Here is an 18,733-nt window from a genome sequence, read left to right on the forward strand (position 1 = left end):
CTATAAGTGTGATTTCCTGTCTGCAGCTATTTTACCTTTTTTAAAAAAAAAGAAGAGGAAGAAGAAGAGAAGAATTGTGTAACCCAATGCCAGAGAAAGGGAGTGCACAGCCTAGAAATTATTATTTTTTTTAAAATGAGAGAGAAAGGCTCAGTAAGCAGGAAGTTGGGGGGTTGAGCTTTGCTGGGCTTTATTAGGTTTTCCCTCCAGTAAAAATGAAAAGACTGCAGAAAAGTTTTTGCTGGTGTGCTGCAGACTAGAGAGCTAAGGCACAAAGTCGAGTGGGAAATGACGTTAAGGATGCAGTCCCATGCATATTTACTTGGTACGCAGTAGGCACCCACAGGCTTGCGTTATAAGGTTGCAGTCCCAAGCATCAGTTCCTTCTGCTTTGTGGCTGTACCCTCCTAGAATCTACGTCTTTAGGTTTCTGGTCTCTCAGAATGTGTTGGTTGGGCTGTGAGGCCAGCCTGACTGACTGCTCCCCAAGCAATTGTCTCTTTCCAAATACAGTCAGACCTCAGCTCCAGAATGCCTCCATTACCGAACGTTTCGGTTACCGAAAATCCAGAAGTTAGTGTTCTGGTTTTCAAACGTTTTTTGGAAGCCGAACGTCTGACGCAGCTTCCACTTGAGTGCAGGAAGCTCCTTCAGCCTCGGTTGTCGAACATTTCAGAAGCCGAGCAGGCTTCTGGAACGGATTAAGTTTGACAACTGAAGCATAGTAGGAATTCTGAGGAAACAAAGATGGCCAGCAATATCTGAATAAGGCAGGGGTGGGGGAAACCTGTGACCCTCTAGAGCAGCAGTTCTCAACCTGTGGGTCCCCAGATGTTGTTGGACTACAACTCCCATCACCTCTAGCTAGCAAGGCCAGAGCTCAGGGATGATGGGAGTTGTAGTCCAACAACATCTGGGGACCCACAGGTTGAGAAACACTGGTCTATAGGTTGATGAACTACAACTCCCATGGGCCATGCTGGCAGGTGCTGATTGGAGTCTAGCAACACTGGGAGGGTCAAAGTCTCCCCAGCCCAGGAACAAGGCACAACTCCACCTCTTGTTGAATAATAATACTAATAATAATAATAACTACCTTTCCAGCCTTTCCTGGTCAAATATGCAAAAGCAATTCATATCTGTCTGTTTCTGTGACTCTAGACATTCTGGGCCCATAACCCCTGAGGGTGAGTCCATCATTCGGGCTGATAATTCATCATCCACTCTAGGTAGCTGAGTGAGGAATAAGCCATGCCTGTCCTGTCAGAAGATTCAGGTAAGGAACCTTCTGCTGATTTAGTACATTCTCAAACTGTTTTAATAGGGTGCTATATTAGAGCCATGTTTGTTTGAAAACCTGGCTCAGAGCACTGTAAAGGCTTAACAGATAAACAGTAACATATCATTAATATATTTGTAATATTTTTATTTATTTATTGCATTTGTGCCTCTCCATTCCTCAAGGAGCTCAAGGTGGCGTACATAGTTCTTCCCCTGCATTTTATCCTCACAACAACTCGGTGAGGAAGTTAGGCTGAGAGGCAAGGACTGGCCCAAGTTCACCCAGATAGCTTAATGGTTGAGTGGGGGTTTGAACCCTTAACCTCCCGGGTCCTAACCATCACACAACACTGGTTCTTTTTTGTTGTGCTCCAGTAGAAATCCCTAGGGTGGTTTACAGGTAGTTATGGCTGAATCTTCTTTTATTTTCTATTTTTTATCATACAATACAATCTCTACAGAGAAAAGAACATAGCACTGAGTTTATGGTGTCATTTTACATGGTCTTAAAACATTGTTTTAACATATAGTTTCTCCACAGACAGGTTTGTGAGGCTGGTGGAAGAGCTGTCCATTTCAATTTCAGTCTGTCAATTTCAGTTTTTCACAGTTTCTCATTTTTTTCTCATCGGTTTCCCACATTTTTACCTCAGGTTTTATATCAGGAGGGAGGTTCAGGTATTGCCATTATTGTTGTTATTATGATTATTATTTTGACAATTCATATGCTGCTTAATTGAAGTCTTCTCAGAAACACAATAACGATGAAAATAAGACTGAGCTAAAACTATAAAGCCAGGATTCAGTGGCTGGTAGACTAGAAAACAACAACAACCAAAGGAATTCTGTAAGGGCAATACTGAGATTCGCATCATAAATTTCTACCACATCCAGTGCACATTTAAAGCATATGCCTTTCCCCAAAGAATCCTGGGAACTGTAGTAAGATAAGGGTGCTAGCAGTTGTAGCTCTATGAGGAGGGAATTACGGTTCCCAGGATTCTTTGGGAGTCTTGTACTTTAGGTGTATGGCATCAATCTGCCCTTAGGAGTGCAGAGTGACTGGGGAAACCCAGCGAAATGGGTGGGGTATAAATGAACAAATTATTATTATTATTATTATTATTATTATTATTATTATTATTGACAGATCCATCCTCTGGACCCATTGGTAAGTAAGGGCTGGCTGTGTTTGGTGGGGCAGAGCCCCATTTACCCTAATAGACGAGGGTCCCCTGCTCATAGCTGTCAACTTACAGATTTGAAAATAAGGGACCAGCAGCCTTGAAAATGAGGGACCAGCAGCCAAAATAAGGGATTTTAGTCAACCAGTTAAAAGGGACCAGATAATTTTGGAGAGCAGCGCCGGTTTTTAGCCCTTCATTTCCAGAGGTTGCTGCTCAAGATACCAGCTGATGAAGCACTGCAATTAAATAACTACAAGCAGCAACCACTTTTCGTGCAAAACGAAGTCCAAGCTACGAAGGTGCTGCTGCAGTTCTGTATCTTTTCTCTCGTGCTCCATCTGCAGCTCTCAATTCCATCAGGTGGGGTGGGAGGAAGGGGGGGGGGAAATAGTGCCCGAAGTAAACCCGCAGATCAGTCCATCTATGCTAGTCTACCACTACAAATCTATGGGAGAAGCGCTTGTGGTCCTTCCCTTGTAGCCCTTGGAACACCTGCCTGCGCCTCCGCCTCCTCTCTCTGAACTGCTTTCTCTATGGTTGCCCTTGCTCTCCTCTCAAGGTTCCTCAGCAATTCATAGACCATACCAGGCTGCCCATCTCATTCAGGTCCTTTGGCGGCACAGCCGCAGTACGGCCTAGTGGGAGCGGTGGCGTAGGGCAGAGGGGAGGCCCCAGGCAGAGACGCTCAGTTCGGCGGCCGCGAAGAGGATGGCGGCGGAAGGGCCCGAGGCTCCCATCAATCCTGGTGGGGAGGGGCTCCTGGGGGCCGAGGCTGGTGAGAGGAGGCTGGAGTGGGGCGGGCCGGGCAGCCAAGCAACACAGTTGGAGCCTCCTTCCTCCCTGGCCGGCAGAGAGGGAGGGAGAGGAGCTGCTTCCTTTGAAACCCGGGAAATTTAAGGGACATCCATCAATAAGTCACAGCAGCAGGACATGGTGCTGGGATAAGGGACTGTCCCTCCAAATAAGGGACACTTGACAGCTATGCCCCTGCTCCCCACCCCAACCCTGGTTTCTCATTTTCTGCTTTACCTGTGGCAGAAGCTGCCAAGAGGACTTGGCCTACAGCTCTGGCTGTGCTTTTCAAAAGCACTGGATAACCGGTACCCCCAGTGATTTCCTTCTGCGTTTCTCTGACAGGTTTGCACGAGACCCTCGCCCTCCTGACGTCCCAGCTGAGACCGGACTCTAACCACAAGGAGGAAATGGTGTTCCTCAGAGACATCTTCAGCGAGAGGAGTCTCAGCTATTTAATGAAGGTAAATACTCTGAGCTGCCCGGTTCCCAATTGGCCTTTCATTCAGCCAAGGGAGCTGTTTTTCGAACCCCTGAACTAAAAAAGTTGGACATTGCGATGTAACCAAGAGAGTGTTTATTGGGTGCCCTCCCAGCAGTGCCAAGGTAATAAATAACTATCTGACTTTTAGAAGACATCTGAAGGCAGCCCTATATAGAGAAGTTTTTTTATGTTTGATACTGTTGTGTTCTCATTTGTTGGATGCCGTCCAGTCTGATGCACAGATTATTATTATTATTATTATTATTATTATTATTATTATTATTATTTTCTGAGCATTTCCAAGAGCTTTCCATGCTCAGTCCCAGGCATTAGTGGACTTCCCAGCCTGGCCAGGCCTGCTTAGCTGTCGAGGCGAGACTACATCAGCCGCTACCCGGCCATTCTTGTGGCTCCTCTGCCCTGACACAGCTCTGGCTTATACCTTCTCCACATATATGTCCCCACATAGGCCTGCCCTACATAGCAGGGAGACATTCCACTAAACATTCAGAGGAAAACTTCCTCAGAACTTCACAGCCAATCAGAGCACATGCTGCCTCACTAGAGATCATGCTGCTCTGCCTGGTAGCTAAGCAACCCCGCCTGCTGTCCCCACCCCCTTTGCCGGAAACTACAACTAATCCAGAATGTGGCAGCTAGACTGGTGACTGGGAGCGGCTGCCAGGACCATATAACACCGGTCTTGAAAGACCTACATTGGCTCCCAGTATGTTTCTGAGCACAATTCAAAGCGCTGGTGCTGACATTTAAGCCCTAAATGGCCTCGGTCCCGTATATTTGAAGGGACCGTTCTACCCAGACACTGAGGTCCAGCGCCGAGGGCCTTTTGGTGGTTCTTTCACTGTGAGAAGCCAAGTTACAGGGAACCAGGCAGAGGGCCTTCTCGGTAGTGGCACCCGCCCTGTGGAACGCCCTCCCACCAGATGTCAAAGAGAACAACAACTACCAGGCTTTAGAAGACATCTGAAGCCAGACCTGTTTAGGGAAGCTTTTAATGTTTGATGGACTACTGTATTTTAATATTTTGTTGGAAGCAGCCCAGAGTGGCTGGGGAAACCCAGCCAGATGGGCGGGGTATAAATTATAAATTATCATCATCATCATCATCATCATCATCATCATCATCATCAGCCAGCCTACTTTAATGCTAACAGAATTAACCCTTAAGTAACATACCGAATCATCCCTGCTATTGCTCTTCCAACACTCCTCCATGTTTTTCCGCCATCTGAGATGTGACAGGTGGCTACAGGGAAGAAGGCCTTTTCGCTTTGGATCTCCCAGTTCTCCCAGTTACACCATGTTTCTTCTAAGTCCACTATATCTATGTTTTCTCTAAGACCAAGTGCTTCCGCTTGCCTGTTTTGGCTCAGAGGCTTGTGGCTTTAGCATATCAACAGGTATCATCAGTATGGTACCTCAGTCAGTAGAGCATGAGAATCAGGGTTGTGGGTTTGAGCCCCACATTGGGCAAAAGATTCCTGTGTTCCAGGGGGGTCAGACTAGATGACCCTTATGGTCCCTTCCACCTCTGCGATTCTGTGACAAAAGTGCCTGTCTCCAAATGTCTTTGGTGCTTGTGTTTTGGCCTATAGTGCTTTGTACATCTCAGTGCCTGGTTTTGACCCTGCCCCATTTAAATGACCGCCGCTTGAACATTATATTTTGTATGTGTTTGTGTCTGCCTTCTGTTTCAGATTCACGAAAAGTTGTGCCATTATGAAAGGCAGAGCCCAGTCCCAGTTCTGCACAGCGCCTCGGCTCTAGCTGAAGATGTAAGTGTCTAGCTGAAAATGCAAGCGTTGCCTCCTTCTGAGCATGTGTGTTCAGGGCTGGTGTTGGGGTTTGGCACCACTGCGCACCTGCCAAGGCCCCCACCCCACTTACCGAACCCTGAAGACTTTTGTGGTAGCCAGAAACTCTGTCAGGGCAGAGGAGCCACAAGAATGGCTGGGTAGTGGCTGATAAAGTCTCGCTTCAAACCCAGATGGCATAAGTTCTCCCCCCACCCCACATGAAAAGTCTATAAGGGGTTTGCGAGGCCTCACCGTTGTTTGCAAGAAGTGGCGGCGGCCTGCAAGTCCTCTTGGCGGTAGTGGGAGGTAGTGGTAGAAGCTGTGGCAACCTGTCTCAGTGAGGCCTTGCAGGCCACCTCTGCTTCTGCCACCCCCCCCACCACTGTTGATACTGCCTCTGCAGATTGTCCTAAATACCACCATTTGGTAGCCAAGCCCCAAACCCAAAGTCCTGCTGGGATGCATTTTGACTTGCCTGCTGCTGAAAGTAACCATGAGGTGATTGATAGTATCATTTATCCATTTTAGACAAGTAGCAGTCGTTGCCAGGACATTGTCCTGTTCGCCTCTGCGTAGTTCCTTCCTTATTTCAATTTTTTTGACATATCAATATGTCGTGATATTTAGCTGGTGATATATCACAATACAGTAGTACCTTGAGTTAAATACTTAATTTGTTCAGGAGGTCCGTTCTTAACCTGAAATTGTTCTTAACCTGAAGCACCACTTTAGCTAATGGGGCCTCCTGCTGCTGCCGCGCCGCCGGAGCAGGATTTCTGTTCTCATCCTGAAGCAAAGTTCTTAACCCAAGGTACTATTTCTGGGTTAGTGGAGTCTGTAACCTGAAGTGTATGTTACCTGAGGTACCACTGTATTGAAAACCAGTTATCGCCCAGCCCTACTTGTGATGATAAAACACACCCACTTCCCTCCTGACTCGACTGGAATCTGTTGCTATGCACAAGCTGCAACTTTTATTTGGCATTGTGGTGTTAACTCAGCGGTAGGCAAACTATGGTCCGTGGGCCAGATACAGCCCGAGGGGGTCGTTATACCGGCCCCTGGCCCTTGCCACCCACTGGGTCAGTCCCTGCATGGAGCTAAACTGGCGTGGTACGCCAGATTAGCTCCGCGCGGGGACTGACTTCCAGGATGCAGCAACGGCTTCCTAATGGCTGCAAGAAGCTCCTGCAGCCAATAGGAAATAGCAGACGCCGCCTGCTCTGCTGCAATGGCTCCAAAAGTCAGTGGGGAAAGAGTGGTGTTCGTGTGTGCATGCGCACAGGTGCATGCGCTCCTGTGAACGGCCGATGCAGCCCGCCGGCAGAAAAGCTTGCCGACCCCTGTGTTAACTGATCCCTGCCACCTTTTTTTTCTAGTGATTTGATGGTGCTGCAGAGAGTAACTTTGCAATGTTTCCATCTGAGATCTCTCTCTCTGCAATTGTTGCGCAATTTATAATTTATTAGACTCTCTGGTGCCTTTGCCATAACCGAGCAACACCGCCTCCAGACAGGCCTACGCTTTTTTCTTTCTATAGTCTTATATCCAGGAGTAAGTGAATCTCATGTACTATAGTTGTTCTACCCAGCTTCTAATATGCCCTCTTATGCTGCATATGTTGGGATGGATTTGGAAGGTAGGATAGGATATATTACTTATTTGTTATCTTTCCGCTTAGCATCTAGTTTAGCAGAGTCAAAAATATACAGTCGTACCTTGGTTGACGAACGCCTTGCGACTTGAACGTTTTGGCTCCTGAATGCCACATTTTGGATTAAAAAATAATTGGTTTAGGCCACAGTTTTCCCAAACGTGGGTCTTCAACTGTTTTTGGATTACAATTCCCATCACCCCTGACCCATGGTCCTCCTAGCTATGGATGGTGGGAATTGTAGTCCAAAAACACCTGGAGACCCAAGTTTAGGAAACCCTGGTTTAGACCAAAGATGGAGCCTATACATCTGCATGGTGAGAAAGGAAGTGTTCCTCAGGTGGGAGGAAGTGATAAGGATTAGCTTCCTATTGTTACCCTTCCCACCTGGGCAAGCAGAGGATATAACCTCACAGAGTGCCTAACCCTTTGCTCACCTAGCAAAGATGGGATTTTATATTTTGACTGGAGCATCATTTCCCCAAAGCACACACACAGTCTCCACCCCCATCATTCAGCCCAGACACTTGAGGTGCAGCTCCAAGGGCCTTCTGGCGGTTCCCTCACTGCAAGAAGTGTGGTTACAGGGAACCAGGCAGAGGGCCTTCTCGATAGTGGCGCCCACCCTGTGGAACGCCCTCCCACCAGATGTCAAGGAAATAAACAACCACTTGACTTTTAGAGGATATCTGAAGGCAGCCCTGTTTAGGGAAGTTTTTAATGTCTGATGTTTTATCACTTTTTTTGATTATTGTCATTAATTCTGTTGGGAGCTGCCCAGAGTGGCTGGGGAAACCCAGCCAGATGGGCGGGGTATAAATAATAAATTATTGTTATTGTTATTGTTATTATTATTATTACAGACTGTACATTTCCTTCTTCCCCCATGTAATCCTGGGAACAAACTACAGCTCCTAGTATTATTTGGTGTGTGTGTGTGTATGTTTTGAATATATGGTGTGTACACAACCTTAGTCTCTGTTCTCATTTAGTAGCACCCATGGGCCAGGTAGACACATCACGCTAAACCAAACAATTGCTTAGTGGGACTATGCAAGTGTGCAAATTCCCAGAGGGACTTTTGCAGCCACTTTGCTCCTCTTGGTCTGATTCGGCAGGCTGCATATGTTGTTATCTCCAGGCAGGGCTGAAAAAAAAAACACTCAAGCCATGGACAGTCAGGGGAGATGAGGGATGGCTAATCCTTTGCCCTCCAGAGGTTCCTGAACTATACCTCCCATAACCCCTGACCATTGGCTGTGCTGGGTAGGTGTGATGGGAGTTGGAGTCCCACAAAATCTGGAGAACCGCAGGTTCCCCATCCCTAGTGTATATGAGTCATTGAGGTCGATGGAACATCGGAGCTTTCTGCGCTCCTGGATTACTTCCCAGCCTTGTGTACCTTTGCAGGGAGTTTTATATATGCCGCAGAGGTGGACGTCGACATGTGCTTGCACTGAGATTAGGAAAACATTGATCTGAAAATGCAAGAGAAAAAGAAGACGCTGCCTTGTGCATGGATGATCTCTCTCTCTCTCTCTCTCTCTAAGGTTATAGAGGAATTGCAGACTACGCCAATGAATAATGACGAGAAAGAGCTGCTGCAGTTGCTTTCCACTCCTCATCTCAGGGTAAAAAACGGTTCTGTAGCTTGAGAAAGGGGTGGTGTTGCAGGGGGGCAACTGTGCTTTTGGCCATTTCCTTGTCCATTCTAGTCATTTGCCGCTGCTTAATTTACGTGCAATAGGCTGACATTATAAGAAGATCATTTCCTGTTGGTGTTTGCTGAGATATTGCTGTGGGCGGCTGCTCAGAGTGAATGTGTAAGGTCACATCCGTACCCTACATTGAAAGCATCCTTGTGCCCCCCCCACCCAATATTGGGAACTGTAGTCTGTTAAGGCTGCTGAGAGTCATTGGGACACAAAGCTACAGTGCACAGGACTTGTAACTGGATGGGAAGCCACAATTGTCAAAGAGAGTGTTTTGAATGTAGGGTGTGGGTGTGAACTCAGCAGTAGAAAGATGACCAAAGAGAGCCTCTCTGAGATCATTTTCATACCATCCATTTGCAGCATTATGATACCACTTCAGACAGTCACAGCTTCCCTCAAAGGATTCTGGGAACTGTAGTTCGTTAAGGGTACTGAGAGTTGTTAGGTGACTCCTTTTCCCCTCTCAGCCCTGTTTAGGGAAGTTTTTAATGTTTGATATTTTACCGTGTTTTTAAAATTCTGCCCAGAGTGACTGGGGAAACCCAGCCAGATGGGCAGGGTAATAATAATAATAATAATAATAATAATAATAATAATAATAATAATACTTTATATAAAGTATTATCATCGTCATCATCATCATCATCTCAGAACCACGCTTCCCAGACCTCCCTGTGAAGGACAACTGTCAAACCATTCTTGAGAATTGTAGCTCTGTGAGACTAGTGGTTTGTTTGTGTTTTTTGCAACATGTCACGGTGCGTGAGTTCGCACATCATTCTGATTTATCAGTTGTTCTGCAGTGCTTCCCCTATTTTACCACGTGGTTATTCAGAGGAGCGATCTTGTGCTATAGCACAACGCAAGTTGTGAACTCTCACACACCCTGACAGCTTTGCTATGATTTTAGCAGCGAAGCTGCAGGACAGATTGGAAAGAAAGCCATCTCCCTTGCTCAGAGGCTGTTGCAGGTGCAAACAATATGGACCCGCACATAACCTCCCCATACCATCATGAGCACAAATCATCACAAATGCACGACCAAATGGATATTGGGAGGGAGCCCTCAAGCTAGTCCCCAAAAGCATTTAGGAAGATGGTCATTTTGCTGCCTGCTTCTCGCTTCCGCTACTGCATATACAGTCGATTTACTCATAGTTTTAATACCATTTTGCTTGTTCCTGTTTGTTTCTGCTTTCGGTTTGCTTTTAATGCTTGATTGTTTATTGCCAGTGCTACAATGTATGCAATGACATGTTTTACTGTTTGTTTGGTCTGTTACCTACCCTGGGTGTTTTCTGTGATAGAAACGCGTTGAAAAAGTTACCGTATTTTTTGCCCTATAGGACGCACTTTTTCCCCTCCAAAAATGAAGGGGAAATATGTGTGCATCCTATGGGGCGAATGCAGGCTTTCGCTGAAGCCTGGAGAGCGAGAGGGGTCGGTGTGCAGCGACCCCTCTTGCTCTCCAGGCTTCAGGAAGCTATCCGCAAGACTTGCAAGCAGCAGCCTGCAGCCCGAAGCACGGGGTGTCCTCCGGAGATTGCCCCGTGCTTCGCGCAGATGTCCGCAAGCCTTGCGAGCCCGGCTGGAGTTGCCGCTGGGCTTGCAAGGCTTGTGGACTGCAGCCTGTTTTGGGGGCTGGGGGGGGAAATATATATTTTTTAATTCATTCCCCCCCCAAAAAAAACGAGGTGCACCCTATGGGCCAGTGCGCCCTATAGGGCGAAAAATACAGTATCCTTAATTCTGGATGTGCCTGTGTGCGGTGGAGAGAGTGGCTGCAGAGAACATGGAAGGGTGCTCTGCACATGTTCAGAGGATGTGCCCTGTGCATAATTACCACATGGTGTTTGTGGCACCGAGAAACTGCCAGGCCTCGGTTTAGTCCCGTGCTGCTGAGCTGCACTTTCTCATCCCACCCTGATGTTTAACCAAACCTGCCCACCCACTGCAACCTGCTCCTCCTTGCCCCACAGCACTGAATGCATAATATCAATGGCCGCTTCCTGCTTGTCGGCACGAGATCTTTATCCTCCCACTGCAGGAGGAAGGTCTTTTGCTCTCCTTGCCCTTTAGGTATTAAAAACAGCTCTATAACGAGCAGGGTTTTTAGAGCAGGGTTTTAATCACGTTCGCCGGGGTGCCATAAGGTATGAAGAAAAATTGTTTTCAAATGATTTCCAGTTGCAGCAGTCTGTAATGGATTTAGCAATGAGAGAGGCAGTGCAGAGAAATAAGATTGCTTTTATGCACTGGTTTTCCCCTCCACGTCACCCCCCTCCCCCCATAAAATCACCTGTAAAAGAAATAGAAATCTGGATAGATTATACCCAGTAAAATCAACAAGGTCTTCCCCAGTTGGTGAGGAGTGGGAGGGATGGTGTGTGGGTGTGTCTAAAGTGTGGGCATCCTTTGGGCCTTCTGATGATGTTGGACTACAACTCCCATCAGCCCTAGCACACAGGCCAGTGGTCAAGGATGATGGGAGTTGTAGCTCTGCCATATCCAGAGGGCTAAAGGATCTCTGCATCTGCAATATTCTTCTGCATCAACTCTCCTTGTATCTTGCATTTGGATGGTGAGTGCTGGGGCTTATGTTGCTAAGATGGCACCAACGCCATACAAGAGGGTGGTCATGTAGCAGGCTTGGGGGGAACCTTGACTTCTGGGAAATACAGTGGTACCTCAGGTTACATACGCTTCAGGTTACAGACTCCGCTAACCCAGAAATAGTATCTCGGGTTAAGAACTTTGCTTCAGGATGAGAACAGAAATCGCACAGCGGTAGCGTGGGGGCTGTGGGAGGCCCCATTAGCTAAAGTGGTGCTTCAAGTTAAGAACAGTTTCAGGTTAAGAACGGACCTCCAGAACAAATTAAGTTCTTAACCCGAGGTACCACTGTACAGGTTGCTATGGCTGCTAGGATTTATGAGGAGCTGGTGGCGGTTTGAATCCCTATGACGGGGTGAGCTCCTGTTGCTCTGTCCCAGCTCCTGCCAACCTAACAGTTTGAAAGCATGCCAGTGCAAGTAGATAAATAGGTACTGCTATGACAGGAAGGAAAACAGCGTTAGGTAAATGGCATTTCCATGCGCTCTGGTTTCCGTCACGGTGTCCCGTTGCGCCAGAAGCAGTTTAGTCCTGCTGGCCACATGACCCGGAAAGCTGTCTGTGGACAAACACCAGCTCCCTCGACCTGAAAGCAAGATGAGTGACACAACTCCATAGTCGCCTTTAACTGGACTTAACTATCCAGGGGTCCTTTACCTTTACCGTTTACCTTTATTAGGACACCTCTGTTCCCCTCACAGAGCTACAATTCCAAGAGTTCCCTCAGAAGGGCTGCTGGTTTAATTACCTTGAAAAACGGTAGCTCTGGGAGAGGAATAGGGGTCTCCTAACAACCCTCATCACCCGTGACAAGCTATACTTCCCAGAATTCTTTGGGGGGAAGCCATGACTGCTTTAAAGCTGTGAGAGACTACTTGAAATTTATAGTGCAGATGGGGTTTCAGTTTTCAGATTCAGTTTCTTAGGCCATGTATGCACTATACAGTGGTGCCTCGCAAGATGAAATTAATCCGTTCCGTGAGTCTCTTTGTCTAGCGGCCTTTTCGTCTTGCGAAGCAAGCCCATTGACGGCTTAGCGGCTTTTAGCGGCTTTTAGCGGCTTTTAGCGGCTTTTAGCGGCTTTTAGCGGCTTTTAGCGGCTTTTAGCGGCTTATTGGCTTAGCGGATAAGCAGATAAGCGGCTTAGCGGCTTAGAAAAAGGGGGGGGGAAGGAAAAAACCCCCGCAGGAACTCGCAAGACATTTTCGTTTTGTGAAGCAAGCCCATAGGAAATTCGTTTTGCGAAGCACCTCCAAAACGGAAAACCCTTTCGTCTAGCGGGTTTTCCGTCTTGCGAGGCATTCGTCTTGCGGGGCACCACTGTATATTTAATGAATATTGCTTGCCCTTGCAAAGAAACCTGGGAACTGTAGTTTAAGGGTGCTGGGAACTGTAACTCTATGAGGGGTAAACTCCAGTTCTTTGGGGATGTGTGCTTTACGTGTACTTTAAATGTATGGTGTGTAAGCAGCCTTATTGCCTTCTAACACCAACATTCAGGGTTCCTAATAACTCTGTGTATTGCTGCTGCCTAGTTGGTTGTTCCCTCCTTTCCCATCATTGGTATGCATTTAGTTGTTCGGAAGCCAACTTATCCCTTGAAGTGTGGAAAAATACTTCTTCCATAAGTCTCTGCTGCAGCTTTATGGCTGGCTGCCAGTTCAGATCCATTGTATGAAATATTTAATGATACCAGGCAAGCGCAGAAATTATGTTCTCTTTAGATTTATCGCCGATCTAATAAAACATGCGGGAAAAGCTGGGGGAAGATAATTTAAAGGGGAAATGAAGAGAGAAAGCCAAGGAAGCAGGGTGTTCTTTTTCACACTCGCTCGCACGCATGGATCTTATGCGCCAGGAAGATTATCTCTCCAAGGGTGCCGTGCAAAAGCAATTGCTCATATACCACCAACAGTATGCTGTTGCGGATGCTTACAGGGGTGGGGGGGGCGGTAGTGAGACTGAACTAAAAATGACCTGGGGTTCAGCAATCCCAATTTGGAAACAGGTGTCCTTGTGTGGGTGTGCTGCACTAACAGACCCTCCAAGTGTCCCTATTTTCAAGGGACGGTCCCAGATTTACAGATTTAGCCGAGGGAGCCGGCGTACAGCTTCCGGGTCATGTGGCCAGCATGACTAAGCCGCTTCTGGTGAACCAGAGCAGTGCACGGAAATGCCGTTTACCTTCCCGCTGGAGCGATACCTATTTATCTACTTGCACTTTGACATGCTTTCGAACTGCTAGGTTGGCAGAGCAGGGACCGAGCAACGGGAGCTCACCCCGTCGCGGGGATTCGAACCGCCGACCTTCTGATCGGCAAGTCCTAGGCTCTGTGGTTTATCCCACAGCGCCACCCGCATCCCTTCTCTATTTTCATTGGAGAAATGTTGGAAGGTATGGAGTTGTGCGACCCCCTGAGCCAAGGAGATAAAATAACAATACAGTGGTACTGTGGAAGCCAAATGGAATCCGTTCTGGAAGTCCGTTCGACTTCCAAAACGTTCGACTTCCAATGCGCGGCTTCCGATTGGCTGCAGGAGCTTCCTGCAGCCAGTCGGAAGCCGCGGAAGCCACGCCGGATGTTCAGCTTCCAAAAGAACGTTCGCAAACTGGAACACTCGCAGGTTTGCGGCGTTCAGGAACCAAAACGTTCAACTGCTAAGGCGTTCGTCAACCAAGGTATGACTGAACAGCCTTTAGAAGACATCTGAAGGCAGCCCTGTATAGGGAAGCTTTAAATGTTTCGAGTTTTAATTATATTTTTATATATGTTGGAAGCCACCCAGAGTGGCTGGGGCAACCGAGTCTGATGGACAGGGTACACATAATAAAATGACACTTGTACCTCAGGTTACAGACGCTTCAGGTTACAGAAGTTCTCATCATCCCTGACCACTGGTCCTGTTAGCTAGGGATGATGGGAGTTGTAGTCCCAAAACATCTGGAGGGCTGAGTTTGCCTATGCCTGATTTACTGTATTTATTTCCTCCGATTTGAACTATTAAATGGTGGTTTTCTTGAGTAGAAGAAGAAGAGTTTGGATTTGATATCCCACTTTATCACTACCCTAAGGAGTTTTAAAGCAGCTCACATTCTCCTTTCCCTTCCTCCCCCACAACAAACACTCTGTGAGGTGAGTGGGACTGAGAGACTTCAGAGAAGTGTGACTAGCCCAAGGTCACCCAGCAGCTGCATGTGGAGGAGCAGGGAATCAAACCCGGTTCACCAGATTTTGAGTCCACCGCTCTTAACCACTACATCACACTGGCTCTGGAGTAAAAATGAGAGTAACCCTAAACATTTTTTTTAAGGAAAAAAAGCACTGAGGACTGGCATGAACTGATGAACTTGCAAAGCTGAATGCTGAGTAGATGGGGGAGGGGAGGAAAGCAGACTCCTATCTCTGAACTGTGGCTTGGTGTGGATTCTTAGCTCTTTTTTAAGCACAATCTATGGTTTTGCATTATGTCTGAACTGGGTCTGTGGGTAGCTTTCTGCTACTCCTGTTGATAAGGGCTCAGGATTGCGAGTGCCTTGCGCTTCAAACGTTACATTTCTTAGGTGTGTATACCCAACAATACAAGCTGTGGATATCTTGCAGGTTTCCTCATTGGGAAGCTGATACTGGCTGCATTTGATGTCTGGGCCCAGTTCAAAGTGCTAATATTAAACTTCAAAGCCCCAGCAGTGTATAGCAGGATACCCCAGGGTGCAGATTCTCCTTATTAGCTCAGCTACCCCAGACTTCAAAGGCTGGGGAGAACAAGGAACAGGGACTTTCCAGTTGTGGTTCCCCCTCTATGACTTACACTACTGAGGATGGCCCACTAGGGCGGCGCTCTTGCTCATAGTTATTAGAAAGCTGGCAACAATATTTGTTTCCTTTTGATTATATCTGACCTGCGAGGGAGCTTTTTCAAAGTCATGTACTAATGGTATCGAATTCCACATAGGTATTTTTGTATCTGTTACAAAAAGATACGCACATTGATATTTGCAGAAGATGTTCTGCTGTAAAAGCTGTTTGTTGACATATGTTCTGAACGTGAACAGTAAAGCAAAGCTATTAGACTAGCATCTTGAACTTAAATGTGTGAAAATGGAATCGTAAAAGGTACCGGGTGATCAACAGTGTTAGTCATACTCCATAGTAGATCCATTAAAATCAGTGGACTTAAGTAACTTGCCTATTGATTTCAGTGGGTCTACTCTGAGTAGGTCTTCATTTGCTGTCACTGTTACGCTCCTTGAATGAATGTATTGAAACAGTTTGCTTAGAACTAATTGTTAATATCCTTACAGCAGAAAAAAATGTTCTGCAGCTGCATTTTGGAGGTTATCTTCTGTAGCTCCAATTTCCAATTAGTTTTAAACTTCTGAAGATTTTTAAACAACAGTTTGTCAAAAATTGGACTCCCTTTCTGGAATGATAAGTGACACAATAAGGCCCGACCTCATGTATTCTCTCCCCCCACAAGTGCCTTTTAAAGATTGCTCTCTTTTTTTCCTTTCTTGCATAGAAACGATTTATCTTTTAGGCTTTGCAAATAAAGAAGATTAAAAAGGAATCCAGGCTGGGATGATTGGCTGACAAGCTCGTTTGAATTGTTTTGACTTTGGTGTTGCTGCTTGGGTGCTTGAGATAGTTTGGGAATGTGCTGCTGGTATTTTTGTGGCTGAGTGCTGTGGCTGACCTGTTCTAAATTGTGTCACTGGTCCTGTTAGCTAGGGATGATGGGAGTTGTAGTCCCCAAACATCTGGAGGGCCGAGTTTGCCTATGCCTGCCTTAGTTGATTGACATGGTCTGCTTGGAAATCTGCAAGAATCCGTTCCCGTCTCCTTACGCCCTGCTGCCTCTTTCTTCTCTCTTCCCATTCCCTTGCAACCCCAAGGCCATGCTTGCTGTCCACGACACGGTTGCCCAGAAGAATTTTGACCCCGTCCTCCCTCCTTTGCCGGACAACATTGATGAAGATTTCGACGAGGAATCTGTGAAAATAGTTCGCCTGGTGAAGAATAAAGAGCCTTTGGTGCGTATGTGTTATCACGGCCTATGCTCCAGGCAGCGAAAGGGCTTGCAAGAACAGGAGAAAAAGCTTGCTGAATTGAACAGGCCAGCATCTAGCTTCCCACAGTGGCCAATTAGATGTTTCCAGGAAGCCCCACTAGCAGGGCATGGGGGCATGGATAATGCCTAAAGGGAGGTTCCATTTCACTCTCATGGCTAAGATATGAGTTGAGCTTCTGCACAATCTCATTTTAAAGCCTTTGCCATTGCCTGGCTTTGCCACATTGAGCGCATTTAGCTAGGACAGGAAAATCCTTATAATTCTCTTGGGAATTATAGGGATAAGGTAAAGGTAAAAGGACCCTTGACCATTAGGTCCAGTCGTGACTGACTCTGGGGTTGCGGCGCTCATCTCACTTTATTGGCCAAGGGAGCCGGCGTACAGCTTCCGGGTCATGTGGCCAGCATAACTAAGCCTCTTCTGGTGAACCAGAGCAGCGCATGGAAACACCATTTACCTTCCCGCTGGAGCGGTACCTATTTATCTACTTGCACTTAGACATGCTTTTGAACTGCTAGGTTGGCAGGAGCAGGGACCGAGCAACGGGAGCTCACCCCGCCGCGTGGATTCGAACCGCTGACCTTTTGATCGGCAAGTCCTAGGCTCAAGTTTTAACATGTCAAAATGATTGTAAAATCAGTGAAATGTATATATTTGAAAAGTATAAATTTTTTTTTAAAGGACAGGTAAATGGAAATTTCAGAGGCCAGTAGTGTAGTGGTCTGGAGTCAAAGGCCCGTTCTGATTTTTTGTAGCGGGGTCTCTGCAGGGCTGCCTGTGTCCAGCATCCTAGAACCATCTAACCAGCATAAAATGGGGAGCTTTTTTTTGCCTCTATATGCTCCAAAGCCAAGCATTAAGGAACACAGAGTATCCAGCAGTGCTGCTCTCGTGGGCCAGCCAAGAGCTGCGCGTCAACGGTTGACAGCTGGGATAGCTCAGTTGGTCGAGCATGAGACTCTGAATCTCAAGGTTGTGGGTTCGAGTCCCACATCGGGCAAAACATTCCTGCATTGCGGGGTTTGGGCTAGATGACCCCGTGGTCCCTTCCAGTTCTGTTAATTCTGATTTTATTAGTCTGTCTCTTTGCATTCTAGGGTGCGACGATCAGGCGGGATGAGCACACTGGAGCTGTGATCGTGGCGCGGATCATGAGGGGAGGAGCCGCTGACCGTAGCGGTAGGTCTCTTCAGCAGCTAGATTTTCATTTCCCTGTGTTGAAGTTAGAGAGCTGTGCTCTGATTGGCTCAGGGTTCCACCCCACCCACAGCCATTCAGCCAATCTGGAAGCTTCAAACAGCCTTTCTCAACCTTGGGGCACCAGATGTTCTGGAACTACAACTTCCATCATCCCTCACCACTGGCCATGCTGGCTAGGAATGATGAGAGTTGTAGTCCAACAGTATCTAGAGATCCAAGGTTAAGAAAAAGCAAGCTTGGAAAGTTACCCTCTCCCCCCCACAGCCCCCAAATATGCTCTTCACTGGAGCTTGCTAACGGTGTGAATTGAATTTGAATTAAACTTTGTGTCTGCCATTGGCCATAGCAACAAAAGAACATTGTGATATACACAGAACAAAATAAAAAGTCAATTGTATAAAACACGGTTTAGGGTCCTGAATCAGCAGTCAAAGAGTGGACCTTATTCTGATTGCCCCAGCTAAAAACCTTGCAACTTTTGCTGTCATCTGCACCGTTAGCTAACGGTGTGATGGGTTGCAGTGGATTATGGGAGATGTTATTCTCCCGTACTTTGCACAGTCTTCTCCTTGCCTGGTGGAAATTGTTGGGCTTGCATATTTGTTCTGAAATGTCACGATACGATGCCCTAATGCTGACATCTACATTTGAGGAGGCTTTTTTGCTTCCTCTCATTGGGACAGCGGTTTATTTACATTTCCCTCCCTGCAATCATCTGGGCTGGAAGACTGTATCAGCCCTATACAACAAGCCCTCCAGATCTGTAGCACCTTTAGAAGCTTGTTGGACTCCATCTCCCATCAGCCCCAGCCAGCGTGGCCAATGGGAGCGATGGAGGCTGAAGCCCAACATCACGTCACAACCTGAAGGGCCTGGCAGGTATTAAGTCAGAGGTTCTCCATTACGTCTGAGCTGGGGA

General features: G+C 47.0%; 1 protein-coding gene across 3 annotated transcripts in view; it reads left to right on the plus strand.

Moving 5' to 3' along the window:
• Positions 1–18,733, plus strand: part of MPP3 (MAGUK p55 scaffold protein 3) — an 80,368-nt gene that overhangs the window by 8,975 nt on the left and 52,660 nt on the right. For all 3 annotated transcript variants that reach the window (XM_079949630.1, XM_079949631.1, XM_079949632.1), the window contains exons 2-7: positions 1,162–1,276; positions 3,606–3,724; positions 5,463–5,540; positions 8,766–8,846; positions 16,438–16,575; positions 17,712–17,793. In XM_079949630.1, coding sequence (XP_079805756.1) covers positions 1,252–1,276; positions 3,606–3,724; positions 5,463–5,540; positions 8,766–8,846; positions 16,438–16,575; positions 17,712–17,793 — 523 coding nt within the window. In that variant the 5' untranslated portion in view covers positions 1,162–1,251. The remainder of the gene's footprint in view (positions 1–1,161; positions 1,277–3,605; positions 3,725–5,462; positions 5,541–8,765; positions 8,847–16,437; positions 16,576–17,711; positions 17,794–18,733) is intronic.

Source organism: Podarcis cretensis (assembly GCF_951804945.1).
Source record: "Podarcis cretensis genome assembly, chromosome: 13".
In the NCBI taxonomy this organism is placed as follows: Eukaryota; Metazoa; Chordata; class Lepidosauria; order Squamata; family Lacertidae; genus Podarcis; species Podarcis cretensis.